Source organism: Pithys albifrons, chromosome 4 (assembly GCF_047495875.1).
Source record: "Pithys albifrons albifrons isolate INPA30051 chromosome 4, PitAlb_v1, whole genome shotgun sequence".
Lineage (NCBI taxonomy): Eukaryota > Metazoa > Chordata > Aves > Passeriformes > Thamnophilidae > Pithys > Pithys albifrons.
The window spans coordinates 10,638,353-10,652,504 of NC_092461.1; the positions used below are offsets into that span (position 1 = coordinate 10,638,353).

Sequence of the window (14,152 nt, forward strand, 5' to 3'; positions counted from 1 at the left end):
GGCCTCAACCATCCTTTGATCCTATGAACCAGTTGGGATGCACCAGCTTGGTGTCCTGAGTTTGCACACATGAGATTGTTTACATTATACAGTGCAGTAATTGAGAAGATGTTACACCTTTTTCTGCCAGAATGGAAATTTCCTCAAAAATGGCAAATAGTGCAAATTTGTTGTTCACCAGAAGAAGCTTTAGTTTTAAAACTGCATTTTAGGTATTACTTCTTCCAGTTCAGATTTTGCAGATGTGGAAAATTATACACCAATCTTAGGGAAAATCCTATTGAAAAAACCCTGTGTTTTTAATTTTATGAAGAAAAAAGGCAAATGACATATAATTAAAAAGACAAATGACTTCAAGGCAGAAAGTTGCAGCTGAAAAAAAAAGTGGAGACCAGGTATTAGCAGAAACAGAGAGTAATGCTGCAAATCTCAGTTTATCCTTGCAGAATGCATGTCCTGCTGCTCAGTGTATCCTGGCTCTCCACTTCTGCCAACCTATCCAAATTCCTTAAGAGCCTTTCTATGTCATAGTTACTTTCATCCTACTGAGACGGGATGGGAAGAAAGGCAGCAAAATTATCGCTGCAGAGAGAAACTGAGATTTCCTCCAGAAAAATCTGTTAGCCTGAAAAAAAAAATGGAAAAAAATGTCATTGAGAAGGACTGCTTCTCACAGCCATGTGTGGTAAGACCTTTCAAAAGTGGGGTAGTGGAGGGATTGCTTATGAGAGCCAGGCTGAGTGTGCATTTCCCTCATATCCTTCCAACTGGAGGGCAAAGGCTATTTTTGCCTGCTTATGCCACAGAGAGAGTATTCAAGGTGAAGACTTGTTTCCTTTGTCTGCCAGGTATAATGTAACTTGCACCCAGTAAAAGTGATCTAACTGACAGCTTGGTCAAAGTTGATTTTTGTTTTATCACAGAGGTGCTGCAAGGAATCTTCAGCCCTCAGATCCTGCCATACATTTCCACAGCTGCTCTTACCCCACTACCAGTAACTTGTTGCTGATCTTTTTCTGTTTCCTTTCTGGGGCTAAATGGTGAGGGCTCAGCTGCCAAACCAGCAATAAACAGAAGCTGCAGGCAAAGAAAAAATATCAAAGAAGATGATGACATACCCAGCATTTTCTCTAGGCCTCTGGAGACATTCCACACTAAGACAGCTTTCCAAAGAACCTTAGCACCTACACATCAGCCTAGTGAACTATAAAGCACCATCAGTGAGAGAGAAAAAAGTCACATGTCACCCTCGGCATAATTATGCAATTACAAACCTCAGTGTAGGCACAAATAGGCTGCTCTTTGTTAGCTTAAGAGCAGTTGGAGGAGACCGAGAGCAGAAGGAAGACTGCCTGTGCTGTGTTCTGCATGGCAGAACTGCAGCAGGGAGGCTCTGCTGGGAGACCTATGTCTGGTGGTCAGGCACTGTCCCTGATGGGAAATGTGGTTGCTAAGGAAGCAGCAAGGAGCCAAGCATGTGCACAGCCCTGCCTTCCCCTGCGTGCCCTTGTCTTTGCTGGGCTGCCCTTGCTGCCACTCAGACAGGATAATCTAAGAGGGAGTATGAAAAGATGAGCAGAAACTTTTTCAAAATGAAACAACCAATATCTGGAATGGATGAAGTTTGGATTTGTTCATTTGACTTTCCTTCAAAACCCTTACTCCCTTAATCTCTCCTGTTGAAGGCTGCCCCTCTTCCTGAACATTCAGAGTAGCTTACTTGTAGATGAACTTTGCACCCTGGGGGAGGAGGTAGGTCAAGGGAGGAGAAAAGCAAGGAAAATAAAATAAAATAAAATAAAGCCCTTGTTTGTTGACAGAGCTATCCTTAGAGATGTATCATTACTGAGCTGGAAAGTGCTGGTATGTCTGGGCTCCTGCTCTACTGCTGTTGGTTTTGGTACTTTTTGGTAATACAGAATAAACTGGCTGTACTTCCAGCAGATCTTCTCCTTCTTTGTCCTCTCCCACCTTCACCTTAGTGTGACTAGGTAATATAGGTGGGCATGTCAGTAAGAGAAGCCTTGCACTTGCACCAGCTCTGCTACTGTTATTTGATAGATACTATCTACCCAAATCTTAGAGTGCCAAATGTGCTAAACACAATTAGGTGTTTGTTAAGATGCTCATACACCACTTTCCTGTGCAGTCTCAATGCCTGCCCAATTCTTGAAGCAACATACAAAACCAATTGGTCCATAAATATGAAATATGTCCATAGAAAGCATGGGACCTGTCATCAGTGCAGCCTGTGGAGATTGTTTAGGCTAGTGGTTTATCAGTGGAGTGATAGCCAAGGAAAAGTACATCAACTTCAAAAGTGTTGTGTAAAGATAGACATAGGACTTGACAATTCAACTTGCAGCATGGGCTGAGAGTGGAATGAGTCACTTGTTCTTTTCTTTTTAACAGGTATTTTTTACTATTTTTATTATGAGTTGGGCAGGGATTAGACCACTAGCATTGTTCTACGATAGCGAAAGAGTAGGATGAGTATAAAAATACCATTTATAGGTCTAAAAAGTCAGTGTTACTAGACTGCTGGTAAAGCACAAACATCTTTTGACTTTGCAGAAAAAACCCTGCTCTGTTTCACCATTTTCTTTGGACTTCCACGCAATATCTAGTGCTATGGGAGCTGAGTGCTTTCCAGGAATGCAGTAAATCCTGTGACAAGCCTCTGCCTTATGCCATTCTTTTTCATCCCACTTTTCTTCTCCCTGAGGAAAGCAAGCTGTATGTAATGCATTTTCTGTTTGCATTTTTATTTCATTCTCTGTTTAAGACTCCCATCAGGTGCAAGATGAAAGGAATATGTTTGGGTTTGTTTTTTCATATAGAGAAAAAGGCTAAATCTTCATGTGCCTAATATCTAATTGCACTTTGGACTGGGTTTGTAGAAAGTTGTTTGCTAAGTTTTACATTTGCAAAGCATGTGTTCTTATGGCAGAGAAGTGACTGGTCTGCTGATGAGCTTTTGGTGTTAGAGTGAGCTGCCCTTCACCACCATTTCCTATCTCTCCCCTGACCTTCTGTCAGTTCTAGCCAACACAAATATGTCTCTGCTGTACACCAAAGTGATGAGCAGAACTGACTCAGTATGAGCAGGGCCCAATACCAGGTGATTTTAAGTTGTCTTGGACAGCTTCAGGGGAAACAGAGGGTAGAAAATGAAGTGCAGAGGGCAATGATCTCACTTCTGTGCTATGAGCATTTTGTAGCTGGCAGTAGGCCATGGGCAGGAGGAGGCATGGCTGGAACAAACCCTGCTGCAACAATCCTGGCAGGCCTTTTGCAGGAAGAAGCACAAACTGGGTAGGTAGGGTTCTCAAATAATATGAACCAAACATTAGAGATATTCACCTAAGACCTTCCCACTGAACTAATTTCTTTTTAGGTAAAGTAGGAGTGCAAGTGAGTATGAAGTGAGGGAGCTGAATTAATGAGGAATAGTACGTCTCCTTTACACATCCAGCTGCACAGCAGGTGACCTGAGCTGCTAAGAGTATCCTGTAGCACTGTTCTTACCTATGTTGTTTGCCTACTCATTGCCAGCAGGCTTGGCTTGGGAGGGACCTTTGCAGCAGACACACACCAGGACTGACAAAAAAAAAAAAAAAACAAAACAGAAGTGCCCCATGAACAGGAAAACTACAGACCTTTGATTTTTCACCCTGATCCTTGAGGCTGATCATAAAAATTAGGATAAATCATGACATGTGTCATCTATGGTCAAAATGTAGTCCAAGCTCCTGGCAGCACTGTGACAGGGGATATAAAATTTGCCTGCTTTGCCTCCTTGCATTAGTCCTAATCCCAGTATATGGAAGAGTCTGGCCCAAGTCAGACAGCCCATCTGAGAGCAGCTCAGCAGACATCTGTCCTGGTGAGTCCTGGCAAGATGTCACACAAGGCCAGATTGCAGATTAGGAAGCACCCCTTCTCTGGTCCTTTCAGTGGGAGGTAAGGGGCTAAACCCCTCTGAGAAACTGGTCTGTCATGCCTGAATGCTGTAAGAAGTAACTTCTGCTTCTGGTACATAACAGTTAAAGGAAAGAGTTCTCCTAAATCCTTGGCCCTGTTGAAAACTGTTTTCTTGCAGCTAGGATGGGAACCTGCCACCCTGCAAAGCACTGGAAGTAGTTGTCCACTGAATTGCTATACTGCAAAAAGACTATTAAACATTATTAACATTATGAACCTTTCCCCTATGTATGTAAAGAGCCCAACTAAAAGAACTAATTTCTGCTCTTTGGATATCAATCTTTACGTAAGGTCTAAGGGGAGAGAGCAGTCAGACTGCTCTTAAGTGTGCTGTAGCTGAGTTTGTAAATTTCCCACCTTTCTTCACCATTTTCCCTTGGCAATGCCACATGATAGTTGTTCAGTGCTGAGTAAACTCCATGAAAGGACTCCAAAATTCGGCCCAAATTTGCTGTTTCATAATTTGATACAGTGATTGCCAAGCATTTTGAGACAGTGAATGCTGTGCTGTAACACAGTTTTAGCCAGGTCTCACAGCAGCTCATTACAGGGAGGTTAGGCATTAGTTACTTATAATACCATATAATGCCATCAACTGCTTTTATGTGCTTTCCTTGGGAAGATCTCAAAAGACTCCACAAAGCAGGTCAGTAGTATATCCATACTTTTAAATCTGGAGCAGTTTAATAGACCCCCGTTGGATCAGCTCACGTTGGCATGCAAATACAGCCAAACACATTTGGCAGGGGCAACATACAATGCCATGGACACAGGACAGGGAGAGCAGAGATCTCCACTCTTTGGCTTTGCAGTTTCTACAAGCTGCTTTCCTCTCCATTTAAAACCCAAATCTTGTGTCAAAAAACGGCAGGAGGATTTTATGCTGAGTTTCACTCCTGCCAGGCTCTTAGAAAATGTTACACTCTCCTCTCAGGCTGTTTTCTCAGAAGGGTTGGTGCAGCCTGTTTTCACCTCTGGGTCTTGCTAACTCCCACACCAGTTTTTCCATGGACAAACTCAGCATGAAGCCGGCATGGTGATTACTTGCATTCTCTTTTTCTCTGCAACCACTGTTGAAGGAACAGTTGGGGAGGGAAAGGAACCATATCCCAAGCCAAGGGGACCTCTTCTCTGCCTTCAGCAAAAGATTTTCCCCACCCTCCCTTTTACAACCTCTGACTTTCTGTGCAGGAAAAGGCTTTTTCTAGTCTCGATGTTATCTTTTAAATGCACTAATACTGCTGACTTGGGCTTTTGAGTGAAGGAAGGCATTTAGCTTTCCTATCCAGAAAACCTTTTAATAACTTCCCTTGGAGGCTGCAGTTTTGCCCAAGGCAGAGGCTTGCAGAGCACAGCTGGGATTGGAGAGGGCAGGAGAAGGGGAATTGGGCAGGGAGAGTAAAAGAAGAAAAACTCATTGCAGGAAAGGAGCTCAGCATTCAGAAGGTAGATTTGCAAGAGTTTTGCCTGTTTTCCTGATGAGGTCAGACTGTTATTGGGACCACGTAGAAAGGAAGAGACAGGGACAGGGTAGAAGGCATTTTTTAATAGTTCATCTTATGTAACATGACATTGTCAAGATGTGAATGACTTACACCTGTCAAAGGTGGTGCAGAACACCCTGCTGTGTTTTGCCATTTATCCAGTACATATGTTTGAACAATAGATAGAAATACTGTCCCATTAGGAGCTTCGGTATACAATTAAGGTTAGACTTTCTTTTTTAAGAAACAGTTTGCCATTAAAACAGAGGTGCAAAAGTAACATGATATATATGTAAAATGAGTTTTAAATAAGTTTCTAAGCATGCTCTCTACTGAAATTTATTTTTTAAAATTCAGTTTTACATCTATAAATATGTAGTACAAAAAATGCAAGTTTACAAGCCATTTTTCCCAATAGTTGTGCCATTTGAAGTCTTAAGTAGCAACATCCCTCCAATGTAAGATACATACATTTAAGCACAATATTAAGTATTTACATATCAAGTTATGAAGTGTTTGAGAATATAAATTAGTAACAACATATAGAGACAAAAATACATGTACTGTGAAATAAATAATTCAACAGCTTTACATATGAGGCTATCTATAATATTATACAAACAAAATATACAAGATTATAGGATTTGATCTTGCAGTTGCTCGTATTTGTCACCTCAGCATCGAGACCATCTCAGTGCAGTAAAAATGTTACTTTGTGGTATTACTTGTACTCTGAAAATCAGGTGCACAAAACTACTTTAGTAAAACGGCTCCTGACTGGGATGGCTCCTGACTAGAACAGGCCCCCAGAAAACTTGGTTTGAAAAACCTCAGTGTTTAGTTTTATTCTTGTGAGCTGACATACTGTTGGCAATCTGGGTCTCCTTTAATTTCTGGAGTTCCAGGAATTCTTCTGCCACTTTTTGGATAGACACACCAGCATTCAGCAGACTCTCCATCCAGTAAAGTTTCACACTGGAATATTATTAGCAAAGCAAAAATCACAATAAGTAACTGGAAGCAGAAGATTACCTGTGAGATACTGCAAATAGAGGTGTTGAACAGAATTAGGATCAGAAGGTAGGGATCTGCCATGCACAGACTTGTTTTGAATGCAGTGGTCTGCAGAGCCTCTGAACACACTTGGTCAGGGAGCCAAGACCCAAGCCAAGACCACAAGAGCAACTTCAGATTCAAAACTCCCCATTCCTTAGTAAGAAGCAGTAGAAAACAGCAATATCTTCCAGCATGAGGAAGGGAAGGATGGTAGAATATACAAGCTGGTAGGGTGAGAGCAGTGACTGAATGGTCTGGCTCTTCACTCAAGGAGGCAAATAAGGTGGTGTAGGGGGTTCTTTGGCCAGGGGGGAAGGGAGTTAAACAAATTTCTGTTTGTGCTTGATTAGATCCCAAGGTCCCAGTGTTTGTGAGACACATCATGATGCCATATCCAAAAACAAGGAGTCTCGGTGACACAGATTTATGCAGACCTACTAAATTTGTGTTTATGACCTGTGGTTACAGGGTGTGGCTTGAGGTTTGGAGCTTTAGTTAGGTTTGCAGATTACTCTCACTGTAACTTGCAATGACTTTTTTTGAGGGTATAATGGAAGTGAATAAATAAGCTAATCCACAGGCAGCACAAATCAGTATTTTTGTTCTGCTTTCACGAGGTTAATTTTGCTCTGAAGTGTTTTGGCTTTTTTTTTCACTGCCTATGTGAGTTTCCACCACCTGGAGCTGATAGCCCCCTTTTTACATAGTGACTGTTTTACATCCAATGGCCTTTGGCAGATAGCATGGTGGATATTATGAATTAATATCTACTGAAACTATGCTAAAAATCAGGTACACGGAGCTTGATTTGGCCTAGGAACAGAAAGGGTTAAAATATTTTAGAGAAGGCTTTGAGTGCACCTGTTCTGTGAATGGAAAAGACTCCTGCCTCCATTGCTGTCAGTTCCCAGCATGCGGCTTACTTTAAAGTGAAGGACAAACCATCTGCTCCCACTACAAAATATCCCTGTTTTCAAACCCTGCTTGTCCAGCAGCTGCAAATTTGTGAGTTTGGGAGCAGAGGGCTGTGAAAGGGTTGGCTGTATCAGGCTAGTGGCAGCACTGCTGTGAGTAGATAGGGGAAAAAAGGCACACACCTGTTTGCTATGGTAAAATCCATTCTTGTTGCAGTTGGGCAAGTAGAATTTGTAAATCTCCCCTCCGCTCCTCTGCTGAGCCTTCGCCAATTTATATAGGGCTCTGTAGAGCTCCTTCTGACAAGGACCCTGCAAAAATACCAAGCACAGGTTGGAAATACCAAAATCACACAGAAACCAGCTAAACAAAAAGGCATCAAAATAAACCTAGAAAAAGCTGAAAATACTTATTAGGCATATAATCTTTGCCAGACTGTTTTGCATATAGTTTTCCTTGTTTCAGGTGGAAGACAGACAGAAACCTCTGGTGTTGCATTTAGACCTTTGTTTTTATTCTTTGAGGTATTTTCTGTCCTACTAAACATGAGGATTTTAATCCTTAAATTGCCACACAAGGAAATTTAACCTGTACTAAGTAAACACACTACTGCTCAGAGGGTACAATCTCTCCTATTATGGGGAGGTGCATGTTAGCAGAGTGGTACGTGAGGCTAGCCACGTCTTCTGGGTTGCCATGGCCCTATGCTCTGTTGATATATGGAGAATAGGTACAAGACATATATAGATCGTGCAAGAACAAACATCTGAATGTTTGTTATCTTTTGTACAAGACAGAACTGTCGCCAAAGCAACATGGAGCCACCTTGTAACTCTGGGACCAACACTGAAAATGCCTGGATGTAGGGATGTATGCATTGTTTTCATGTTTTGGTGGCTCCCTTTTTCAGTGTCACAATTGCTGTGCATCAACAGTACCTAGCATGTGCAAGGAGAAGAGAACCAACTGAACACATATTTCTACTTTAGAGTGAAAATAAATATAACCTCTACTTTTGCAAGACCTCCCCATGTCAGCCCCTCATATAAGCTGTCCTGTTCCAGTTAAAGGGTTTATCTGTGGCTGTGGGTGAGAAAAGCAGAAGCATAACAGTTCAAACTGTTCAAAGTGATTAAGTCCTGTTCAGGATATGGAACGAGGCTTCCTAAGGTAGGGTGATGCTTAGTAGGGTTTTGCTTTTTCTTGTCCATTTTGTCAGTGACCATTATGACCTCGAGCTTCTGTGGTGCCCGACTAACCCAGCTCTGGAAGGCAGGGGTGCTGCTGCCTGGGACGAGTCTAACTGTGGTTCTCTGCTGCCCTCAAGTGGAACACAAACCTGCTTGCAGAGGCCCTACACCCCCTACTATCCACTGCGATTTTGCATACTTTAATTGTTGAGGTTTCTGTTTTTCTACATTCCTGTACTTAGTAGTGTTTCCCTGTGATCAGATAAACAAATTTTGTTTTGCATTAGTGTTTCATCAATAATTACGTGTAAGGACTCCTTTTTATTTCACTGTGTGGTTGACTAGTGTTTTTTAACTAAAATACAAAAGGAGTCCAAGATTTGAATATGGGTTCCTGTAAATTCAGGGGCCAGGTTATAATCTGATAGTAAATGCAGTGAAAGGTTCAGCCTCTGCATGAACTCTGTGTAGGACTTATATGATGTTATTATTGCTCCAGTTATTTTACCTGTTCCTCAAGTACCTGATGAAGACATTCCAAAAGTCTGTTTGTCAGCTACCCAAAATACTGTATTTTGTATTCTGAATCAAGAGCATCTACTGAAATGGTCTCTGAAAGGTTTCAAAGAAAACCCACCTGTTCTTTCCATTTCTTGAGTTCAGATACTCTCTTTGCTTTCATGTTTTCATATGCAGTGATGGCATTCCAGGGAATGGACTTATCCTGGCCCAGGGGAAACATCAACTGATAGTTCAGCAGCTGATCCTGTGTTATTTCAGTGCTTTCCAAAGGCAGATCATCAGATTCAATAGTGTCTGGAAATGAATGATATTAAGGTGAACATCTTCAGTGAACTCTCAATTTTTCACAGTTAAAAAGGTGAAAAGAATAATAATAAAAAAGTAATATCTAAGACATTTCCTTTGCAGTAGATCTTGTAGGGATAATACATGGCAAATTAAACTTTGGTTATAGCTCATAGAAGAACTCATCAGCTATTCTCTAACAAGTTAGTTATTTTATGATTCTTCAAAATTACTTGAATCCCAAAGATTAGCTGCAGCCAGTCTGCTAGAAATGAAAAAACCTTCTTGGCCATAGTGGGTTGTAGAGGCTTGGCTAAATGAGGAAAGACTGAAATTAAACTTGCAATGAATTTAAATTTTTGTCAGTGTGATGTGTTAGTTTTTATTCATGAGGGAAACTGGTCCAGACCTCATCCCATGCTATCCTGTACTTCATTTTCTTGCTTGCCCTCACATGTAAGAAGGGGTAGCAATTCACAAGAGCCAGTAGTAGCTCATGCTGGCCTGCAGTGGATCAAATAGGCAGGGACTGACAGAAGCCTAATCATGGCCTCCTGGCCAGTATGTCCAAGCAACACAGGGTCTTTGTAATTGCCGGGGATTCATCATAGGATAAATTTTTATGTGCCTCAATAATTTGTTGGATTAAGGCTCTAAAGAGCTAATGGAATAAAAAACACCCTTTGACAATGTTTAAGCAAAGATGGAGGTGGGAAATTGAGGAGGGAGAGGGTGGGAGGAAAGGAAGGAAGAAAGGGAGGATAGGGAGGGAAGGGAGGGAGGAAGGGAGGGAGGAAGGGAGGGAGGAAGGGAGGAAGGAAGGGAGGAAGGAAGGGAGGAAGGGAGGGAGGAAGGGAGGGAGGAAGGGAGGGAGGAAGGGAGGGAGGAAGGGAGGGAGGAAGGGAGGGAGGAAGGGAGGGAGGAAGGGAGGGAGGAAGGGAGGGAGGAAGGGAGGGAGGAAGGGAGGGAGGAAGGGAGGGAGGAAGGAAGGGAGGAAGGGAGGGAGGAAGGAAGGAAGGAAGGAAGGAAGGAAGGAAGGAAGGAAGGAAGGAAGGAAGGAAGGAAGGAAGGAAGGAAGGAAGGAAGGAAGGAAGGAAGGAAGGAAGGAAGGAAGGAAGGAAGGAAGGAAGGAAGGAAGGAAGGAAGGAAGGAAGGAAGGAAGGAAGGAAGGAAGGAAGGAAGGAAGGAAGGAAGGAAATCAGATGCAGGTGGCTTAAACACTTGGTTTAGTTACTTTTCCATCCTCCCCACCCTGTCAAGTAAAAAAGAAGCTCCACTTACTTCCACTAATTATTTGGAGTCAATGACAATTACTTTTGTAATGCTACTGAGTTGCCTTAACCACCACTTCATGGACATAGCAGTAAAGATGATGAAAACCATAAGAATCGTAATAAATTGAAAAATGACATAACACTGAAGAAATTCCTGATCCTTGTATGGTCTAAGATGCTTGAGATGCCTTTTACTTGAAGATAGTTTGGCTAGCACTGCACTACTTCTGATAAATTTTATTCTTGAAATGAAGCCAGGCACTGAGCCTGTTTAGTCTTTCCATTCTCTATCATGAGTTTTGAAGATGGACATAACAAAAGCCTGGAAAACATTTGTTCTACTCTAGTTACAGTTTACTATTAAAGAAAAGCTGTCTACATCTTCCCAGAAACCTTATTCTGAATATTGTGCCATCATTACACTTTAGGGTTCTCTTGCTTGCAGCCTCTAGCGTAACAGCTTGTTGAAAACATCTCTTGGCTCTGCATCGGGATGCGCCTCACCTCGAACAGGTCAGAGCACGTTTCCCTAGAAAAGGCACTCAGGCTTCCCTAATTTTCAGACGCCTGCCCTACTTCTCCCATTGTTTCTGGCTCCCAGCGCCCGCAGCGCCGTGGCTGCCTCTGCGCATCGCGGACCGAGCCCTCAGCTGCCCCCGGCGCGTTTCCTATGGTGCGGTACCTGCCGGCTCTGTCGTGCGCATCCCTCCGACCTCGCTGGCGGGCAGACACGTCCCGTGCCCCTGGATGAGGGCGGAAAGGGGCCGGGGCTCGCCGGCGGGGACGTGGCAGCGAAGCCCCGACCGGCAGCGGGCCGTGTAGACCCCACAGGGCTGTCCCGGCCCGAGGGCGCAGGTCTGGCAGCAGCCGCAGCCGGGCTGCCGAGCCGCCTCCGGGCAGTCGGGCTCGACGGGCGGGCAGAGCGCGGTCCTGTCCGGGGTGCACGGGGCGCAGTGCAGGGTCTGCCCCGGGGCCAGTCGGGGGCCCAGCAGCGCCGGCAGCAGCAGCGCCGGTAGCCAGGAGCGGCGCAGCACGGACTGCGAGCCACTCATGCCGCTGACTACGGACCGGGAGAGGGCAGCTCGGCGGCCTGGGGAGCAGGAGGCACTTCGCATACATTCGGCTCGCCAGGGCCATTTATACAGTGCTTTGCCTGGCTATTAATCTTTAACCCCGAGTTAACTATTAGCTGAACGGGAGGGCTGGAGAAGCATCATTTCACTGGCGGTTCAAGTCCCTGGCCACTCTCCCCCCTCCCCTTTCACTTTCCCCCTTTTATCTATTTTCTTTCCTCCAGACATGCAGGAATGCTTTTATTCCCTCACCCCCACCTCTCTCTCCCAGCACAGTTAACAAGGAAAAATGTGGTGGGGGCAGGAGGGGAAGTTGGCAGAGGGCAAAGGATGAATGGGGAGTATCCCCTCCCTTTTTGCCTGTCGCAAATGTCTCCTTCACATTTCATAAAAATGTAAATGTTAAAAAAAGGGGGGGGGGGGAGGAAGGAGGGAAATCCCATTGAAACTGAAGCAACTGACTTCATATTGCCACAGCAACAAGTGCAACAAATCCTTGTTTAATTTTCATCATGTGGCTGCAGGTTAGGAGTACACCGACATACCAAAGAGGAGGCCTCAAGGGTAATAAAGCCATGAGGATCCTGTAACCACTGCACACATGCACGTAGGAGTCCTTGCATTAACTTCTGTGAGGGGTTGCAAAGCCTAAGATGGAGGGATCTCCTGTGCCTGGGCTCAGTTTTGCTACTGCTGCTGGGATGAGAGGAGGATCAGTGCTCAAAACATGCACTTGAGGAAAATCAGTGTTTGCCAAACAGACCAAAAATAAATATCTGCTTTTCTGTCTGTCCTGTTAACGCTCTCCCTCTCCTCATGAGTCACCTGAGGGAGGTATGGGTGGGAAATCTTTCTTTTTCTCCTTTGCATGCAACAGTTGTCACTGCAATAAAAGTACTCAAACTTCACTGTCCCGAACGGACTATTTTATCCTGGTATTCACAGTATGTACCAAGCTTGAAATAGCAAATTCCACTGTAAAGTCATCTAATGTAGCATGGGGTTTTGTTTGGTTGGGGCTTTTTTTTAACATTTATTTATCCTCTTTTGTAAATATATCATTATGTGAACGAAAGTGAAGCAGAACTGCAGAGCATGCTTAACATTCTGTTATTCACTCTTTGTTTTCTGATATTGATGTCAAAGGTTTTATTTATAATGTACTGATTTTTTACCCCTCTATATTCATAACTAATTTCTTAAAAGTGTTCTCATTGATTACAGGTTTTACAACTTGACACATTTGCACTTAACTACTTTATTTTTTTTCTATTTCAGGTGGTTTCAGGTATCTCTATCTAAATACACAAAAGTTGGCAGCCCTTAAAACTCATTAGCATTTTAAAGAAAACTGATTTTACAGATATTAAGAGAATTCTGTGTACTTCGAATGTCTGACTAGGAGTAAATTTTGGCTGAAAACCTAGGGCACTACAATTTCTACACAACATTGCAATTAGACTTTTCAAGCTGTTTTGCCCCTTTAATTTCTGTTTTTTCCTTGTGTATCTGTCTTAGAAAATCACAATTCTCTTACCATTCAATATGAAGTGAAAAATATACAGAAATATGGCTTCTTTCCTCTCTCAAAGAAAAAAAGAAAACAATGCAAAATGAAATCTCTTTCATGAAGAAATATGGAAAAAAATTACAAATGGAAAGTAGACCCAGCTGGAAGATGACAAAGACCCAAAGAAATATGCATTTGGATATGTGTATGCATGTATTCATTCACTTATCTATGTATCTCTCTTTGCTGTGTTAGCTTTTCATGAACAGAACTGAGGATCATTGACTGACTGCTTAAGATAAGCTACTTGACTCTGAATTTACTGTACTACAGAGTGACTGTCACTGTCGTGTCTGCAGTTTTTCTGTCTAAAAAAACCTGAGGTGAACTGAGAGGAAACAGCTTTTATTGAAATATGTTTTTTAAAAAGGATTTTTTAACTCTTCACCATAACTTTTAGCTAACCAGATAAAGACCTAATGCAAGAACAAAGTCCTTGTCTGCTATACAGGCCTACCTAACAAATCTTCCATTACTTTCAGTCTCATTCTTCCCAAGCACTGTCATGTTTTCGGGTCTTTGACATATTTTTCCTTGCTGTCAGGCAGCTGGCACTATCTGAGCTGCCCAGGCAATTCCTGACAACTTGCTGCCTTTTAGAAGTCAGATTTTTCCAGTTTACCCAGTTAGATAAACAAAAGATAAACAAAACCCTTCCTCATAGATTATAAAACATTTTGAATGTTTTTTTGTTTTGTTTCCTTTATGATTGCAGATTAACTTGAAATGATACCCCAGCCTTTTTTTCTTTTGCTATCTTTTGTGAAATTAAACTAAGGAAACCTAGAGGTTTGCTAAA

General features: G+C 42.8%; 1 protein-coding gene across 1 annotated transcript; it reads right to left on the bottom strand.

Annotated features, from left to right (window-relative positions):
- Positions 1-5,510: 5,510 nt before the first annotated feature.
- Positions 5,511-11,809, bottom strand: IGFBP1 (insulin like growth factor binding protein 1). The gene is made up of 4 exons (XM_071553425.1): positions 11,393-11,809; positions 9,267-9,445; positions 7,622-7,750; positions 5,511-6,443 (listed from the first exon to the last, which is right to left on the bottom strand). Exons 1-4 carry the CDS (start codon positions 11,760-11,762, stop codon positions 6,312-6,314), a joined length of 810 nt encoding a protein of 269 aa, XP_071409526.1. The 5' UTR covers positions 11,763-11,809; the 3' UTR covers positions 5,511-6,311.
- Positions 11,810-14,152: the final 2,343 nt, after the last annotated feature.